General features: G+C 36.7%; 1 protein-coding gene across 1 annotated transcript; it reads left to right on the top strand.

The window, feature by feature from the left end:
* Positions 1-10,042: 10,042 nt before the first annotated feature.
* On the top strand, positions 10,043-16,060 carry LOC116254769 (E3 ubiquitin-protein ligase MIEL1). Its single transcript, XM_031630336.2, has 12 exons — positions 10,043-10,320; positions 10,404-10,491; positions 10,696-10,749; positions 10,870-10,902; positions 10,982-11,059; positions 11,190-11,233; positions 11,331-11,371; positions 12,842-12,924; positions 13,148-13,239; positions 13,339-13,408; positions 14,852-14,893; positions 15,675-16,060. The coding sequence occupies exons 1-12, from the start codon at positions 10,286-10,288 to the stop codon at positions 15,810-15,812; spliced, it is 798 nt and encodes a 265-aa protein (XP_031486196.1). The 5' UTR covers positions 10,043-10,285; the 3' UTR covers positions 15,813-16,060.
* The last annotated feature ends 4,158 nt before the right edge of the window (positions 16,061-20,218 follow it).

Here is a 20,218-nt window from a genome sequence, read left to right as displayed (position 1 = left end):
TCAACAGCCTTATCGAGTCTTCGCATGATCTGCATATTTACTTTTTGCCCTCTCTAATGCCCTTACAGCAAAACCATCTCAATCTCTCTTTGCAAGTTTCATTCTGGAAGCAAAGTTGCTTAAGTTTTTAAAAGCGAGCTTACAAGTATATGCGACAAGATTTGGGGGATTTGGATGATGAGGGTAAATGCTTCTCAGGTTGTACCACAGGGTCAACATATTGATTAGCTGATACCTGAAAAATTATCTCTTTCCTTGGTTTGTTGTGGACTCTTAAGAACAAAGTGGTAAACAGCATCCAAGTTTTATACTAGATGATCTGGAAAACTGACAGGAATTTTTGTTCCATGATGGATGTCCTATTTCGATTTTGTGGTGTAGTTTCACGAATATGCCTCTTAAACATCTTAAATTATCCAATTATTTCCATTTGGACCTTAAGTTGGAGAGGCATTATTAACCACCCTTCCCTTTATGTTCTTTATATCATATTGGTGGCGTCTCCATCCATTTCTGAGATGCTTGCAGCGGATCATCACTTGATGTGTGAGCACCCAAAAAAATCCAATGAACTCCAAAGTTACTTGTTTTATCACCTCTTAGCAAATACTAATGGATGTTTAATCTCCTTATCGTATGCAACGGATTGCCCATAAAGATCACTGTAATTCTGAGCCTTCCGTTGTAGTTTATTATAATATAGGAATTGGTTGAGGTTATTGTTGTGGCATTTTCAGAAAGGTTGAGAAGCCTCTTTTTTTTTCTTCCCCTTACATGTGCTTTGTAATTGGAACATTGGTCCAGGAAATGCTTGAGATTAAAATTGAATTATTTGCTTGTAGCAAAAATTATCATAAGGACGGTACCCAGCCTCCTTGCACTTAGTTTGTTGGCTTGAACAGCACCACAGAATACTTCTGAGGGGGGGGGGGGGGATTGCATGTTCATGGAGACGGAAGTCTTGAGCTTGGATGTGTTGTGAAAGTGTAATTACCGATTCTCTCATGTTTTCTGCTGGAACAGAAAGATATGCAAATCCATGGGCAGAGAATGCTGCAAGCAGGATATCAATCATCATATCATGTGGTAAATCTCCAGTCCATCTTCAACCCATCGACCTGGGCCATGCGTTTGACTGCTAAGTTTAAGGAAATACGGTAGATTCAGACATTGGGGATACTTTATGGATGTTATCTACTGAACCTAGATGGTCACAGTCACTGACTTACTGATATAGAAACAATGTGTAACATTCACAAATAACAGTTTGGACTTTGGATTTACATTCTTCCAACTTTGCCAATTTAGTGAAACAGTCACATGAGCTTTGATCCAATTAGAAACCATTAGTGTGGGATTTACAGTCAACCAAATCACCATACAATATTTCTACACTTGATCTTGAAATCTTTGCGGCTTGCTTTGTCCTATAGATGCTTGGTTTTGAAGATGAGCTTCATTTTTACCTCATGGCTGTCTCCTGAAACTTCAATGATATGTTAACGATGCGCTCTTATCTCCATCCAGCACCACTATTTAGTTCTCATCTGAGGAATCTGCCGGCCTGCATTAATACTGCAGGAACCGAAGAAGGGATATTAAGCTTAACCACCACATCGATAGCAATTCAAGGACTTTGTGTTTGTTGGTAGCTCACTACCGTTCTTGTATAGAAGTACAATGACAGGAACTAGGTCTTTGAGTCATACCTCCTTAGCAGGCGCTTCCACTTCGGCGATCTCTACTAAAATTGGCTCTTTCATATCCTCAGCCTCCTTTTCTTTCAAATTCTCTGTTTCGAGAAGCACGAGACTGAAATCTAGAGGAATTGGAACAAGAATGAGATATTTATGCCAGTTTTACAGATTTCAAGCAATCAGAACAATCAAAGGCTGATAACATTACTTAGAATTTAGAAAATAAACCGAATTCATGATGACATCTGAAGGCCTAACTAATTGAATAGTTACTAACTTACTCCAAAAATGTCAATAGACTTGTTGCTTCAGACGAGATCAGCTTTCTTATATAGTGCCTTTAAGAATCTAAAATTATTTGAATTGGTGCCTCAGCCCAGAATTTCCAGCTTGGACACTGCTCTTTAAAACTATCTCAAGACTACTAGAACAGATGAGCTGTTAGGGTTAGCTCATTTCTCATGATTCTTGGGTGAAGCCCATGAATTGTACCGTCTTGCTGGGGCATAGTTTCACATGAACCATCCTTTCCATCTTGAAAGTACAGACAAGGAGCTTATCTAGATTCCAACTGAAACATGCAGCCCTTCTTATGGCCATGGACTCCTTCTGAAGTCCCCATAAAGAAAAATCAATGGGTAAAATAACAAGTACCTCTGCCTGTTGTTAAAATTGGTGTACCTTTTTCCTTAGGCAGTTCTTCAACGTTCTTATCATTCGTATCCCTGGGCATCCATTCGTTAGTCTTACTGCTGCCATTCACATATCCAAGTATTGATCTCCTACCAGCTTCATCATTTGTCTTCTCAACATGCAGGACTGGCCCAGGGCTAGGCGAGAAATACTCGGAACCTTCGCTGACTACTGCATCAACTGACTCATCCTTTCTTGATGAGAAGTACCTCTCTGAGGGTTCCCTTGTAATCTGCTTGGCAGTGTCAGCATCATCAAGGGAACTGAGATCGTCAATCACATTCCCATCTTTGAGCTCACTGTTCTCAACTATGTCCTTTATCACCGCCAGCTTCTCAAGCCTGTTCACAGCTTCTGCAGAGCTTCTGGTTGCATTAGTAGCAGCCTGATCGAATCTCTTGCTTCTAGCACTCGAATTCTTTCTAATGAAAGAGTTACCTGTTATGACATCATTCTTCGAGCTACCACATCCCATTATGAAAACAAGGGAAGGTAGACAGAAGGATGAAGAGGGTAGCGACTCAAAGGGACTAGAAAATGAGAACAGGAAAAGTAGCAGAAACAATTGAAGAAAGGAACATGAAAAAGAGTTCCCTTGTGGGTACTGGTTGGCATGGTTCTTCTTACTATATTTAGCTACCAGAAACATGTAAGATCACAAAATTCACAACAGTTTCAGTTTTGACCTTTTCCTTCTTTCTTCTTGAGAGTTGTTATGTCCCAAGATGGCAGGCGCAGAAGGATCTAACCTTTTGTTAGTTTTCAGGCAGTTGTCTCATAGATTTTGGGGTCCTGATTGAGAACTTAGAATATCATATTTGCTAAATTTCAGATATATTTGGCTTGAAAAAAATTGAAGTACTTAGATTTCAAGTCTCTCTTCCCCCAATCTCTGTTTGAGACTTTATAGTGTGAACTTTGGACCTGGAATCACCTCTAAGAGCATATGTGCTCAGTTGTTCTTGTCTTCGAAATGGAACACCACAGTTCTGTTTCATGTACATGGAAGCAGACGTCCACGTGCAGAACATTACCATCCACATGTTTTGAGTTCAATGTTCTTCCGCTTTTTAGATTAAAGCGTGAAATGTTGAAGAGCAGACGAGTGAAATAGCTTAAAAGAATGTTGGAGCGGTTTCTCCATTTGGTGCTTGTTATTTGAACGAAGGATCATTGAAAGGAAGATGTCTTGTTCATCCATTGTAACAACAACTAATCAAAACAGTCTAAGAGGGTGTGTGATAAGAACATATTGTTCTTCAAACACATTTCTTAAAACATATGTTTTAAAAACACCATATTCTTGTTATAAGTATGCAAGTTATATGCATTATTTGATTGTTAGATCCAGAAACAAGCTAATGACTGTAATGATATTATATTTGATAGAACAAAAATATGGTGCTTTAAAACACTAATTTTAAAAACATATGATTCAAGGACATAATGTTCTTCTACCAAAGTGTTCAAGGTTCAAATTGGATGGGGCCAAACCTACTCTGAATCATATATGAACCTATTGCACATCTTTCAACTCGAGTATCGCACTTGTCACCGTTTGCATCCCAAAAGAATAATACCCATGTTGTGACAGCACCCATGTTGTGACAGCAACCACGCGATTCAAACCTTGAACCTCGAGGCGAAATTGGTTCACACTTATTGGGGACAAAATATAAGAAAAATTTCATAAAGAGACCTGCTCTCGCTTACACTTGTTAAACAAAGAGAGAAGAAAGGGTGTTTGGAAGCTATGCCTATGAGGGGGCCATGTCATGCTGCGTGAGAAGAGAGGTAGCTTTGTCATTTTTTTTAAAAAAAGAAACTGACATTTTATCCTAAAAAAACCTTTTTTTATTCACATGTGTTTATTATCCTTAAGGATGAGTCCTCTTTTTCAAGCTGAAGGGGCATACAAGTCCTAACATGTACGTCTGTGTTGGGGCCCAAATATATGATCTTCTCCATCAAATAAGATATTATATTTGTTAGAACAAAGTTATAGTATTCAAAAATAAATGTTATAAAAAAGATATATGATTCATTATGGATCAATTAAGATTAGATGGAACAAGGTTGGTCCAAACTTATTGGAGAAAAAAATATTTGATGAAGGGACACATTTTTGCTCACAACTGATAAATAGATATATCTAAGGTTGAGGTTAATGTGTGAAATTTTGTGAGAATCTTTCGTCATTAACTTTATAAAGAAAATAATATTATTATCATTTCACCCGACACTTATATGGTACTTGGTATGTATGTGAGAAAAACTAAAACCCTTTCTAAATTACTATTAAGGGAAACGAAAAATAATTTCCCCAATTTTTTTCACCTTAAAATTTGCCAGTCTCAGCAAAGAGGAACTCAGGTTTGAATCCAACAGAAATTCTTTTTGCAAATAGTCTGGATTTGTTAGTTTGAGAAATGTCATTTTATCTTTTACCCGATCCAATCTTGATCCAACTTCTAATGCCTTTTATTGTTCCAAAGATACGACTTGCCTTGGATCTGATCCATTCTTAGTATAATTTACTGTTCTTTTTCCTTTTTGGCTCCCGAGGGCTATGCTTCGGTTCGGACCCGAACCATATCTGACCAGTCAAGGCCACGGATTGTCTCTGTAAGGTCTTGTTGTACACAGCTTGTTATGGGATGGGCAAAAGCTAAATGACAGCACATGCCATGTGCTCCCCTTTATTTTATTTTATTTTATTTATTTACTTATTAATTTATTATCATAATTTACTTATTTATTTATTTTTCTAAATTTACAAATATTGACCAATAAATTTCAAATAGTGCTCCTAAATTGCTAGACTCCAACTTTTCTTTGGAGTTGAACTGATGACCGACTTTCACTAGCCCACCCTACTCTCTTTGTTGTTTGTAATCAGTAGTGCAACGCCAGCTTCCTCTAATAAAAAAGAAATGACAATAATATGAAAGTACAATAAACTGTAATATATATATATTGAAACAAGTAAAGGACAAGAATGAAAATTGTAGCGATAGTCTAAAACTTAAAATTTGAAGTATTTTGTCATATACTAGCAAGTTTTCATAAGCTGTGATTGGGATTCATTCATGGCTTTTCATATCGTCGAAAGGTTGTTCCTTTTAAAAACATTTGATGTTAAAATGACGATAATACCCTGGTATATCAAAGCAGAAGCCCTCTTATAAAAACAAGGAAAAGGTAAAATCCTCAAATGTAGGTTTCCTTTTCAAAAATAGCTCCTTTGGTGCATACCCGCAAAGGTAGGTTGGTCCAGTCGTTGACCCACCAAAGCTAATGCATGCATGCAGGGGCGGAGGGGGGGGGGGCCGCCCGGGCCATGACCCGGGTGAGCCCAGAAAAAAAAACTTTTTTATATGTAAAAAATTAATTTTTTTTAGTTTGGCCCGACCCATCGTTTCTCTTGGCCCTACCGTCGCTCCTCTTGGCCCGACCCGCCGATGGTTTGGCCCGTCCCTCAACAAAATTCTGGCTCCGCCCCTGCATGCATGCAATGCTGTCAAGCTGATGCAAACAACTTGTCTGATGCCATGCATTAAAGTTTATATATAAACTAGAATGAGTAGTAATATTGACATGAGATATCATAATAAATTAATGAGCTGATAGAGAATAATTATATAGGTGGAGTCCGCATTTACTATTACGCTCCTTCATTTTAAATGGGACCAACATTTCTTTGATTTGCCTTTCGGGGAAATTGAACCACGCAAATTCTTGTATGTTTGTTTTCCTTCTTCTTCTTAATCTCAAAATTATGACAAAGTTTGTGGCAGAGATACGCGAGCCTAATAGTGTCCACACTGGGGTGACTCGTGTCGTGTGCCCCTCAATAAAAAAATCTTGGCTCCGCCGCCACGATGAAGAAGTGAAGTCAGTATACTGACAAAGAAAATGAATGGTCGCGATATCATGTAACCCTTTAAGCCCTTGCATTCACTTGGGGCAAACACCCTCCCAAATTTTAGTGGAACCAAGTTAGTCAAAAGGGGACAACCGTCGGTTTTCCTGGGACTCAAAATCCCACTCCGAAACATTGTCTTGTTCTTTTCTCTCAACTTGGAGAAGAAATTTTTGGACTTGGTGAAAAAATAGAAAATGCCAAATCTTAGTAAATCATGTCTTAAATCCCGTGTTTGATTAAGAAAATGAAATGGGAAAAGGAAAACTAAAGTGGGAGGGAATAATAAAGAAAGAAAGAAAGAAAGGGAGACTTCTTCCCCTGGTTTTCTTCTGCTGTGGAGGAAACTATGGTCCCCATGATTTGGCAACTCTACTTTTCCGTCAGAACATTGCTTGCATGTATTTAATGCCTCGGAGGTTTATATTCTTTGCTTCGAGAGAGAAGGATGGGATTTTTTTTTCCTGAAAAATGTACGACAAACTACACAACTTTTGATATATTTGTGAAAAACCGTCCAATGTAATGTTATCGACTTATCGCTACCCTTTTAATTTTTAAACTTACAAAATAACTGATACCTTTTTGCAACACTAGACTAATACTTAAAAATTTATAAAAATAACTGCTTATGTTTATTAAAATATATTAAAAGTATTATTTTATTTTTCATAAAAAGAAATACTCAACTAAGTGTCATACATCCACTGTTTGGGATCTAATGAAGTAGCACATGATGACTGACTCTCATATTACATCTCTTCGGACATGAAAGAAGACAAAAATAATAATTTAGGAAAGTACTTTGGAATGAGAAGATTTTATCTGTTTTTTTTTTTTATTGGTTTATTCATTATTTGGTTTCTCTTTTAATCGTGGATTTGGTGGTTGGTGCTTCTGTAAAGACGAATGAAAATTCTGTATAGGGAGATGTCAAATTGATGATAGATTAATCAAAAAAAAAAAAAAACATTTTATCGATTGTATTTGTTTATCTTTTTTACTTTAAGGATTTTGTAAGGTATCTTATAAACTCGAGCGGTTATTCATAATTTTCCGACATTAGCTTCACAACACCTAATTAATAGGAACATGCAAGCACTTGTATTGACGTTAAACTTTCTTGGTTTATCCCATTTTTTTCCTTTTGGTTAACGGAATAAGCTGTTCGGCCCGTGTACCTAATGTCCAACATTTTAACTTTCAACTGACGTTCCTTACCTTCTTTAGAGGAGCAGAGCTAAAAGTTCTTTATGAGGAGGGTAATTATGGTTTCCAAATTTTGTTAGGGGTCCAAATGTTATTTTTTAAAATTTTTATATAAGATGAATTTAGAAAAATATATATGTAAACTTTAAAAAAATTTGAAGAGGTGGGGGTTAGGGCCCCCTTGAAAACAAGAATTGTGGATGCCAATTCAATCCCTCTGGTTAAAGAAATTCGAAAACATAATATATATATATATATATATATATATATATATATATATATATATATATATATATATATATATATATATATATATATATATATGCTCAGGGGTTGTAGACGATCAAGCCCATAGAATGCAGCAAGCAATAGCAGCGGAGCCAGAAATTTCAGTCTGAGCGAGAGATAGACACTTGAAAATAAAAAAATCAATAGTTGAATGACACTAAAATGTAAGTAAGTGAAAGCTGAGTGGCATCAAAATATAAATAAGTAAATGTGGTTAGGAGACACTACTATGTGTTAGGTCTGTGTGGGCAATTGCGGTAATATGACCAAAACACATTTTTTGTGAATAACATGAGAGGTGGTAAATTATTCACTCCCTTTGAAAAGTTGGTTTTGCCAGAAAAGAGATTTGGCAAAACTCACTGCTTGTATCATCCAAACACTCATAAAACCGCGTTTTTTAGAAGCAAAACCATTTTTACAAGTGTAATTCAAAACTTAAACATGCTTTTTTATCAAATATTCCTCAATACTTGGCAGAAGATCTTCATGCTGCCATTAAGTGGTTGACCTCATAATTGTTGTATAAGTTGCAATAAGTTTGGTCACATGCATGCAAAGTACAATGTTGATCTAATAAGCTAATTATATTAACCCCTTTTAATCTAAATAACTAAGTTTATCTCTTTCATTATTGATTTTTTTTTTCTTAAATGCTTAATTATGAACATTTGATTAAGGAGAGAAAACAGCAAATTAAGCAATTCCCAAGTTGGCACTATCAACACAATTAGCCTCGCGGGCAGGGGCCGATAGGGTGCGACAGGTCGCTAGTTCGAGTGACAAGGGCATGCAAGTCCAACCAGGCATAGGGTAAGTGGGTGTTTGAATGCACACCCAAAACAGCATTTTAGAGGCTTTTTTTTTAGAGGGAACTTGTTTGGATGACTTGAAATCAGAGTTTTCGGAAAAAAAAATTGGTTTTCTAAAAACACTGTTTTCATAAAGGAGGAAAAATTAATTTATTTTTTTAAGCGGAGACGAGGGGCAGGCAAACTCTGGTTTCTATGCGAAAATTAGGTTTTTGAATTTGAATCGGTTTTTGTGCCTTTCACGTCTCAACAATATCCGCTTTTTCGAGTTGCTTGTCAACTTAGAACACTAGGCGTTTGACTCATCTTTCAAATTAAAAATTAAACAAGGGTAGTTATTCATGTTAGTGATACTTAAAGAGGTGCATCTATAATTTGATTCTGTTGGGCACTACGCCACATTGTAATTGGTGTAGGCAGTTGCTCATACCAGTCTCTTAAAAGTTATATATATATATATATATATATATATATATATATATATATATATATATATAAAATTACCCTATCAGATTTGAACATTTTTAATCAAGTGCCCCTTTAGCGAATTTTTCTTATTTCGCTAGTGGCACTATGTACATGCGCTTTAATTGTTGAGGCACAGTACTTTTCTTAAGTTGAAAGGTATACAGTTGCCTCACCAATACTTTTGTTTTCGAAGCCATTTGTTTATATAGATACTTGATATGACTTTCTCGTGAACTGGAATCTTCAGATGAGACTGGACTAAGTGCAATACTAATTTTTAGGTTATGTTTAATATAATGGCGGAGCTACATATAGGCTGGTGTGGGCAGTTAGTTAACAATATCAGCTTTTTAATTTTCTTTCATTTGTACATTAAAATCGTTTAATATTTGCTTAGTTATACATGTAAGTTCTCCTTTAGGTATGAAAATCTGTAAATCAATGCCCTTCCAAAAAAAATTTCTTGCTCCGCCACTGGTTTAATAACCTAAGATCCATCTAAAACTACCATGTATGAATGGAGATTTTAAAACCCTAAATGTGTAATTGTTTTCTGTAATGTAATGCAGATGTTGAATCTGAAAACCCGGTGGTGGATTTCACCTAATACTGTTTTGAGATTAGTCTGGGATTGAACACATTTAGGTTTTTTACATGAATTGGAAATTCGATATTTTGCAACGTTGGTGAAAACATTAAAGCATCATAATGTACATTAACAATTTCCTCCAAATATTGCCAGTGTCATAAATTCAGCGTACCAATATTCGTCAGAATATCTCAAAGGTTCCAGAGACTGCTTTTTGTGATACTTTCTTAACCTGGGGTCGAATGAAAAAGGTCAGTATTTAAGTGTGCTTTTGTTATTCGGACATTCACCAGGCGTGCTTTTGTAAAAGTTTCCGTTGCCATTGTGTACTGGTAAATTTGTTCGGGGGGAGGCTCAACTGTCGGGAAACAAAAGCTTATTGGTTAATCTTGGGAGCGAACCCACGCCTTCCCCAAAAAGAAAGAAGCAAGGAAAGCTTTCTATCGATCTCTTTCTTTCTGTCTTTGTTCCTGGGGCCTCTTTCTCTCTCTCTCTCTCTCACCTGCCCTTGTTCTCTGCTGCACTGTCCCTCCTCCTTTGGTGGGTGGGCCTTTCTGCAACCCACCCACCACCTCTCAATCTCTCTCTCTCTCTCTCTGTGAACAGGATGGATAATCCACACTCTGGGAAGCTTGAATATGGGTACTAATCTGTCTCTGTTTGTTTTGGATGGACAGTTTTTAAGCGTACATATTGTGGTTAAATTGCTCTCTCTCTCTCTCTAGATGCAAACACTACAGGAGGAGATGCAAGATAAGAGCGCCTTGTTGCAACGAAGTGTTTGCGTGCAGGCACTGCCACAATGAGATTATGGTGACATTCTCACGGCTATCGTGTATTTTCCTTTTTCTTAGTAACCGTTGGCCTTATCTGGGGAGCTTTCGAGAGCTTCATGATGGCCTTAGGTTTTGGTGACATTGATGGATTTTTGTTGGTTTAAAGATATTGATCCAAAAGTTGGGTGGTTCTGATGAGATGTTATTTCTTTTTCCTTTTTTTTTTGTTTTGGATTTTTAGAATCATTGGAGCAGTGATAATCCCCATGAACTTGTTAGGCACAACGTTGAGCGCGTAAGTTTTTGTGTATTCACTTGCTTAATATGATTCTCCATTTGGCTTTGTTTTATTGGACGATATCGAGCTTGGGTTGCTTACTGTGGGCAGATCTTTGATTTTTCTGTGGTGTTTTAGGTCATTTGTGCAGTTTGTGATACTGAGCAGAAGGTAGGTAATGGAATTTCAAGCGCCCTCCCAAGTTTCTTCATCTGATTTTACTGCTTATGAGTTGGATCTATTTGTTCAGGTGTCTCAAATATGCGTATCATGTGGTGTCAACATGGGGGAATATTTCTGTGGCGTTTGTAAATTCTACGATGATGATGTAAGACCATAATCATGACCCTTTCAGTATTTCCCTTCTGAGATTCGTCACCTTCTTTCATTGCTCGAACAGCTAACATCTTGTTTTAGACTCTTTCGTATTTGATATCTAAATATCTTATTTTTCTTAGACTACCAAGGAACAGTTTCACTGCACTGACTGTGGAATCTGCAGGTTACTTCCAGGATTCTTGCATTCCTTCTTTTACGTTTTGTCTGGTCACTGATTTTGTTGGTTACATAATATTCATGTTTGATTCCTTGTTGGACAGAGTTGGTGGGGCTGAAAAATTTTTCCACTGCAAGAAGTGTGGTATGAACTGATTATTTCCACTCTCATTTCTTGTTACAATTTAAACTGGTGTCTGCTACTTTCTTCACAACAAGAAGATAGTGTGGCTTTGAGAACTGAGTAGTGAACATGGACAATTCGCCAATTGCATGATCTTAAAATGATCTCTGCTAGTCCTTTGAAAGTGCTTTCTCTGGAATGTTTCATTTGAAAGAAGTTTTAGAAAGAAGAGATCAATGGCATATGGAACCTTTATATTAATGCTATAATGCAGCATTTTCTTGTTCATGTGATAAGAAGCACTTAACTACATGTGCCTTTTAATGATGAAGAGACTCCCTGGTTGGTTCTTGGGGGACACTTAGGCCCATATTTTTTTTCCTAAAATTAAATTAGTGTCTCTTGAGAATATGATCTATTAGATGTTATTAAGTTGACGAAAGCTTCAAAAAGTTTCATATTAGATAGTACGGATCTTTCTGAAACTCTAGGACACTCTTATACCTGAGGATTAGTATCTGTGATGAATTTTAAGGAGAGTCATCCAGAGATTTCTATCAGAGGAATAAGTCTGTTAGAGTTGAAATTTGGAATCACACTAGGCTTCTATTCACTTTCAGCACCAATTTCTATCCATTTACCCGTCAATGTGTTCAGTGCTATCCATACTAAGAGATCTTCATATCAAATGAATTCAGCTGGATTATTCGACCATAGGATCCAACAATGGGCAAACATTTTCAATCCAGGAGGATATGGCTTTTGGGCCTAGCAATTAATTCAGATATTGGAGGACATATTTTTCCTTTTAAAATATAGTTATTAAAATGAAATAAGTAACAATAGCTTCCATAGGCAGTATATTGAACTCCAAAAGCAACTTATTTTTGATGTGGCTAGGGGTGGGCATCGGACCGGGCCGGGCCGGCCCGGTTACAATAAAAAAAATGTTTTTAAAATTATAAAATAATTTTTTAATATAAATTATATATTACTAAACTAAAAATAATAAAAATATTTTTTTAATATTAACGGGCGGGTTTGGGCCCCGTCGGGCCCAGGCCCGTTACGTGCTGGGTACCGGACCCCTGCCAGTGGCCCGGCCCAGCGCCCACCTCTGGATGTGGCCATCTCTTAGGTATATTTTAATTTGACAACAGGTTTACACTGAAATGGGCTGTTTGGTTTTTACTCTTCTTCTTGGCAGAGTATGTTGTCTTCTCTTGAGTTTTTCACTTTGCTAAAAGATTCTTGATTGGTTGCATTTTTGTCTCTTATTCTGTTGCAAGGGATGTGATGACTTCTTTTCCTGAATATTTTTTTACTTATTATCTTCAGTTAACCAATTTATTTTTGCATGAGAGGAAAAAGAAATATTGACTGTATGGTTTTACTTACAGTACATTTGTAGAAGTTGTTGGAATCCATATCTTCAGTTCTATTGCTAGGTTCAAAGTTTGACATGTCTACACCTACATAAATTGTTTGCAGGATCTTGTTACTCTAATGAATTACGTGGCAACCATTCATGTGTGGAGAATTCAATGAGGCACAACTGTGCAGTTTGCAATGAGGTGCATCTTCTGTGTCTCCACTTTTATATCCACGGGTTTTGAACTTTTTCCGACCAAAATCTCTAATCTCTATTCCCAAACATGGGCTGATAGAGACCTCATTGAACATGGTTATTTGGCAACCAACTTGCAGGATTTCTTTGTTCTTTTATTGCATGTGACTGTATCAGTCATTTGCTCATGTTTGCGGAGTACGATGTTGATTATGTTCTGTGTATTGCAGTATCTCTTTGATTCCCTGCTAGATACAACTGTATTAAGGTGTGGGCACACCATGCATGTAGAGTGTTTCAGGGAAATGACAGAGCATGAGCAGTAAGTCTTTGCATTAAGTTTACACATTTTCTGAACATTTACTGCATAAAATCAGCATTTTGATCTTGATGCTAACTTTTCTATTGATTGCTTTTTTAGATACTCATGTCCAATATGCTCTAAGGCCATGTTTGACATGTCAAAAGTCTGGAAGCAGATGGATGATGAGGTCTTTCTCTCCCTCATTGGCAATGATTATTGCCAGTGAGGCGCCCCATTTTTTTCATTTTTAGTTTTTTAATCATGTAATGTCCCTTATTCCTTTCTTGTTTGCTGAATCGGTTTGAAGAGAAACGCCCGACTCAACCCCTCCACACTGCAGCTTTAATGCACCATGATGTTACCTCCATGATACGTAGTTGTGCATCCATGGCTTTGGCTTGCATAGAGAGTCATGCTCATGGAAATCTAACCTTGGTTATACAACAACTTCTGCTAGCACCACACTGCCAAAACCTTTGGCATCTGGTTGTGGTTTTTTAATGTCAAGGAAAATGTAATTATTAGTATAAAAATATTGGGTGTCCACTATTCAACCTTTTATTATCTGGATTAATTGTATCTTATCTGTGAAACCGTTGGAGTCACTGTAGTTTTCATTGTATGCGCTTCTCTAGTGAATGTAAATTACTTGTTATACAGCTTACATATCTAGGATCATCCATCTTCTTGCTGTTGATATTTTGGATTCTCTGTTTCTGGAGTTTTTGAACAATACTTTATTTTCTGGCTGAGAGATTTGAGACATAGGTTTTGAACTTTAAAAGATGTGCTTGGGGGGCCAAACATTTCAACCGTCTGCATTGCACTCGATAGGAGTGTGAACTTTCATGATGTTTAGGTCTCCAGAATTTAAGTCTAAAACTTAGGTAACGAAGCTGCCTCACAGCCTTAGGTCATGCCTGTCATATACAGTCTTAATCTAAGATGCAGAAGCATCAAGTTGCACTTCTGTAGCCATTGTAAGGCTTTATGCATGTTAAATTGTAAGGCTTTTGCCTGTTATTCTATGGTCACCGTGTTCTCTTGCAATCCGTGAGTGCTATTGATATTTTAAATCTCCAAAATGGATGTCTGACTGATTACACTTCTCTAGATCATTTACTTACCTATTTAGCATGGTACTGCATATGGTTGTAATGCTTGTCCACCGGTACTATTTATCATCAACTCATCATTGTGCCTTGCCCATTTGCATAAGAATGCCCAAACTGATCATATTTCTTCATACAACATTACTTTTGATCTTAAATGTCAGTAAAAGTTTAGTTTTTTCATTTTAGTAAGCAAGTTGGGCGATATCCATTTGGCTAGACTTCTTGATGATGGTTCATCCTCGTCTTTCTTTTATTGTTTTCCACTTTTGGAATACATGGTTTCTGGATATTAAACAATTTTCATGTGTTTTCTCTGGGAGTTTAAGATGTTAGTTTTTTTTAGTGTAGAGTGACTGGAGTAGCAATCATAGCACCTAGCTGATTAAGTACTTTTTTCCCTTGTATATTATTTGAGTTTTCTCCTAGATTAACACGTCTGAGAACAAGGAATTAAGGTTGCTTTTCTAATTGTAGAGCCTTCTCTTGCCTCATAGCAAATATTTTTGTGTTTGCAGGTTGCTGCAACAATCATGCCTGAAGATTATCGATACATGAAGGTGAAAATTTAGTATTTGTTTAAGATATGTTCTTGGTTCTTGAATCGATTGGGCCTCTTGCCTATCCAGGCTTTCGTTGGCTTTCTCCCAAGTGTACGCTGAAGTCAATTATCCTAGCCACCAGCTTCAGTAGTGGCTGTGGTGAATTTTCTTTAAATATGCAACATCTTGTAATGCAAGTTACTGCTGATGTCCTTTACGTCAAGATCTTCTTTAGCATCATATTGTGAAAACCAGTCACAGATATCGTGTTCTTGGGATTTTATCATGTAGTTGTTTGGGTACTAATCGAATAAGTTTGTTCTTCTTGGGAAAATCTAGGATTTCCAAAAGAGTGGTTAAATAAACAACAATAATGGAAAAAGTTCTGAGCTGAAGAGCCTTGTACTAATTTTCTTACAGAAACACTGGTAAACAATTTTACGTAGTTATTAAAATATTTTAAAAAAGTTGAAAATAGATTTGGAAAATTGTAACAAATCTTGTGAAAATATCAAAATATTTTCGCAAGAAAGTCCAGTTGGCAATATTTTTAAAACAATGAATTGATTCCTATTTTTTCTATTTTTGTTTGGCGATCTTATCGCATTATTTTCAAAATATAGCCAATATTTGTGACAATGGTTGATGCCGATCCTAGCATTACATTGTTCACAGCAAGCTGGTAAGGTGTAGTTCTGGAGCATGAATAAACTCATTATTGGGTTCAGTTGCAAAAACTTTGGTTCATCACCAGTCGCAAGCCTTGACAGTAGATCTTAAATTCATGAAATTGTAACAGGTTTGGATCCTCTGCAACGACTGTAGTGCCACCAGTGAGGTTTTCTTCCATGTAATTGGGCTGAAATGTCAGACCTGCGGTTCATACAATACACGGAAAACAGCAACACCCACTGTCAACGGTGAAATTGCTCAATGAGAGATTATTGGTGAAGGAACCTCGGTATTGTTTCTAACCTATTTCATTGTTGGTCATCAAAGCAAAACTGTTTCTGTGATGTATGAAGGGACTCATTGGAATCTGGCAACCAATAATCTTCTTGTAACTATCAATTCTTTTTCACTGATTCCATCAATGGTTGCTTCACTCGGTATAAATTGACTATGTATCATTATGAACTTTGTATTATCGGTCATACCTGAAATACAGGACTCTCTCTCTCTCTCTCTCTCTCTTTTTTAGTGACAGGTTTCTTTTCCTTGCAGTCTCCATAGATTGAAGCAGATATATTCTGGTAAGCCTGAGCCATGATTCTATGGTTGATATCATTACAAAGATGAAATGGTCTATGACAATGTGCGTGGGATTCATTTAGTTTGAATTTCTTCTGTGAAGAAGGACACAAGAATATGAATCCTAGCTATTAAAAGTGATCAAAGCCTACTAGATTGTCTTCGTGCATGCGGGTACCATATCACAGTCTACATCCCCGTGTTGTACAAAGGCTTCTCCAAAATCATGTCCATGGGGCATAGAGATGGATAGAACAGATCACGTTGCATTAAGTTTACTCTAGGCGTTCTGTTGCAAGTGCAATCAATCTTGTTAAGATTGGGTTTAAAATTGAATCGGTCAGCAAAAGTATTTTAGAGGATCGGCTTGACTCAAGTAGTTTGTGAATCATTCAAAATCAAAATAGTCATCTTTTTATGTAAAGAATTAGAAACCGAAGACACTGAAAACATGATATTAAAATCAGGAAATACGTCACCCCATTGGAGTGCTGTTGATATTCAATCCAAAGTGTCCAATTCAATATGAATTGAACAATTCAGACCACATGGAGTATAATTAAAATACAAAAAAACTTCAAAATCTTAACAAAAAAATAATTAATTGAATCGCGGACAGAGTCGAATTGATTTGCCGCCAAGTTGATACGAATATGCTGATTCTGAAAACATTGCCTGTGAGGCATTCTCAAACTAAGATAAGCCAATCAATTTTCATGCTCTATACACCACACTCTGCGCTCCATTATCTGGCCTAAGAATGTAAATGGTTCGTATCTAGCCTTTGACGAACTGGAATTAGTCAGATTTAGATTTTGGACCCAATCTTTTCATCACCAAATTTTCTGCAAGCTAGCATAAGATATGACATTTACATATAATTAGGATGAATTCTTATACAATCTTAATCAGATCTCGTAATCAGACAGATTTGGCCTTAAGGTGCAGTCATAAAGGGGTCGAATCACCCTTAATCTACATTTCCCCCATCCAATGATTCTAAGTGCAAAAATTTGGAAAAATAGAAACATGAAAACAAAGTTGCGTTGCCAACATAATTCATAATAGAAAGAAAAGAAAGGTGAAGCGAGTTATGTGTCTGGAGTGGGTGATTGGCTGCCCAAATTATGAAAATTCCCTGGATCCAGAAAAATAACCCCTTCATGGTTGTTTGGATAATTAAAGAGACCGTTTGGCAGTTGGAACACTCTGTGAGTGTTTCACTAGAACGATGTGTTTATGAATTTGACTCAATCTTTTTTGGGGCAAGTTCATAGAACAATTACAAAGTGTTATGTTTCTCAAACGACCCCAAATTGTTCCATGAACCAACCTTTTTTTTTTTTTGGTCGGGTTCATGGGACCATATGTAACATTCCATTAGCCAAATAACCCATTATATAAACAAAAATAAAAGGTGAAAACATATATTTTGCAGAAAGATAAATTATCGACCGCTTGCACGATCACGTGGTAGCCTTTAAAGAGTTGAACATGTGGTCAGTGTTGTACCCCGAATGCCCACCGCTTTCTAACATCAGATTGAACTCAATAACAAACACAAAAGCCCCCCACCACTCAATAAGAAGTCTCCTACTATATTTTGGAAATCTTTTTTTTTTTAAACATCAAGAGAAAATTCTGCTAATGTTGGTGTTGTTGATCCTCCAATTCAAGCAGCAGCCCTTAGAGGCATTTGGCAACAGGTTGTTCCATGAATCTACCCTAAACACTGAGGTAGATTCATGGAACACTTTATTATAGTATTCCATGAATTTATCCCAATCTTTACGGCTGATTTATGAAACAACAACAAACTATTATTATATATTGCCAAACAGTCTCTTGCATATCATTGGTAGCTACCACTTCTTGCACAAGCTCTCCATGGCCGCTCTCTTTGAAACTCAATGTCGCTTAGATCAATTCATGAAAATGGCAGCTTGTAGTACTTTATTTAGTTGACTTTATTTTGTGTCATTGCTTGAATATTTGCACTTTCAGTGAAGAGTGAGTGGGAGAATCCTCTTCTGTTGTTCTGAAGGGTGTTCTGTTCTTCTGCTGTTCTAGTCTTTTATTGAATCAAGTAGGTCCAATTTGATGGTGGTTTTGGTTTCTTTTAAAACCAGAAATAGAGCAAAGACTGGTAGTTTTTTTCCTCTTCTTTTCTCCCGCTTTAGTTTTTGGTTGGTAATGTCCTTGCATAAAGTTAATATCTAGGAAGATCAATGGAAGTTACAATATTTCATTGATGTTATTGCTTATTATTCAGTTTTATGATTAGATGCATGATTATGCTTGTGCCAAAAGCTCCTAATACTTGGGACAAGTCATACAATAACTGGCAGCTAAGGAATGGTAGCAGTGACAAAGTCTCTCAGCTTATCCGAATCTGAATCCCAAATCCGGTTTCACAATTTGATCTATACCCGATTTTTACATGTATATCCAAATCCAAATATGAATTATGAACCAAAGCTGGCCAAATTTCAAAATATAAAGGCATTGGGTATAGGTTGTTTGTTTAAAACTCAATCCAATCTGAATATGAATCCAATCGAATATTTATGTATATATGAATCCAAATCCAATCAGATGTTATTTCTTATATCTGAAGCCGATCTGATTTCTTAATCAGATTTTTTTTTTCTCATCTCTGACTTTTTTGAAATGGTTTAATCAGATATAGATATATTGACATCCCAAATTTAGTACTGGTCCAATCAGCTACACCAAACCCTTTATAGCCACACAAGAGCACCCATATTGTGGCCCTCCTTTTGCATGTGTTTTTTTGCTTTCAGTGCATGCATGTACTCTATTTTGTGTAAACTTTGAATAACATCGCAAAGTAAGTAGGATGTATGCGTATATATGATTTTATTTTTATATTTTTTAATATAATGTAGAGACATCTTGATAATAAAAGATATAAAACAGTTAAAAGTAAAAATGTTAAGAAGAATTCCCCAAGATATTGAGAGATTAATGCACATGGTTAAAAATGAGACAATATGAGCATAATGCACCCTACTCACATGAATATCCACTAGGAGTGGACGAAATCGGCCCAGACGAGAGTCGAAACTCCCCTTTCCCATGCCTCTTGTGTCTAGGCTGGGAAAAAAGAACACACTGTCGGGTACTGTGCCCGATCCTGTACAGTCGAAAAACATAGTCCCTATGGGTATCCAAACAAAAAAAACACGGTTCTTATCATGGTCTCTGGTCGATCAGCTAGGCTATGTAGATACAAAAACACTAATTCTTATTATGGTTTTCGATCGACCAGCTAGGCTATGTACCTTTAAGCAACATGAAGATCTATTCTTTTAGGTGTTTTCCCCTCCATAGGGGAACAAAAAAGTCAATTTAGATTTTTGAAAAAAAGAAACCTTGTTATTACTTGAAAAATTAATTGGGCTCCTCAAAAAATTTAAAGATCATACTCTCCCCACGCCCAAAAAAAGAAGGAAAAAGTCGTGGAAATGTTGAGAGCAAAATACAAACGCAGGACTAGAGCCTCAAATGCAAGAAGTGTTGGGAAATTTGAGAAGCAAAATCAATTATGTAATGGTGTCACATAAAAGCCGTGAATAATATAAATATTTGCAAGTGAATGCATGATTAAAGTGCAAGTAGAGACACACATATTTCGAACCCTACTTAAAGTTATTCAATATCTTATTGTATGCAATATGCATTATTAATGAAAAATACATTCATCAGTTTAACAATGGCACAAGCTAGGAACCGATGTAGATATCATCTCATGTGGTTGTGCAGTCAACAGAATTGTTTTGAAAATTACAAAAGGTAGCCGTCCTTTTAGAATTATAATAAAAAGGTAGGCCCTAATTAGAAATGTACAACAAGCCGAGCCAGCTTGGGCTCGTACCCTGTTTGATACGGAGTCCGAGTTCCAGGTCTTGACCTAATCTGACCGGGTCTGGTTTATAATAAGTTTGAGTCCGAAACTACCAAAGCCAATTAGGAACTAAGTGGGTCCCGAAAGACCTGGGTCCGACACAGACCCGACCCGTTGATACCAGGAGGGTTTAGGGTTTTTCTTGAAACGTCTCCCTCCGTCTC

Source organism: Nymphaea colorata, chromosome 5 (genome assembly GCF_008831285.2).
Source record: "Nymphaea colorata isolate Beijing-Zhang1983 chromosome 5, ASM883128v2, whole genome shotgun sequence".
Taxonomy (NCBI): domain Eukaryota; kingdom Viridiplantae; phylum Streptophyta; class Magnoliopsida; order Nymphaeales; family Nymphaeaceae; genus Nymphaea; species Nymphaea colorata.
This window is presented reverse-complemented; position numbering and strand designations above follow the sequence as displayed.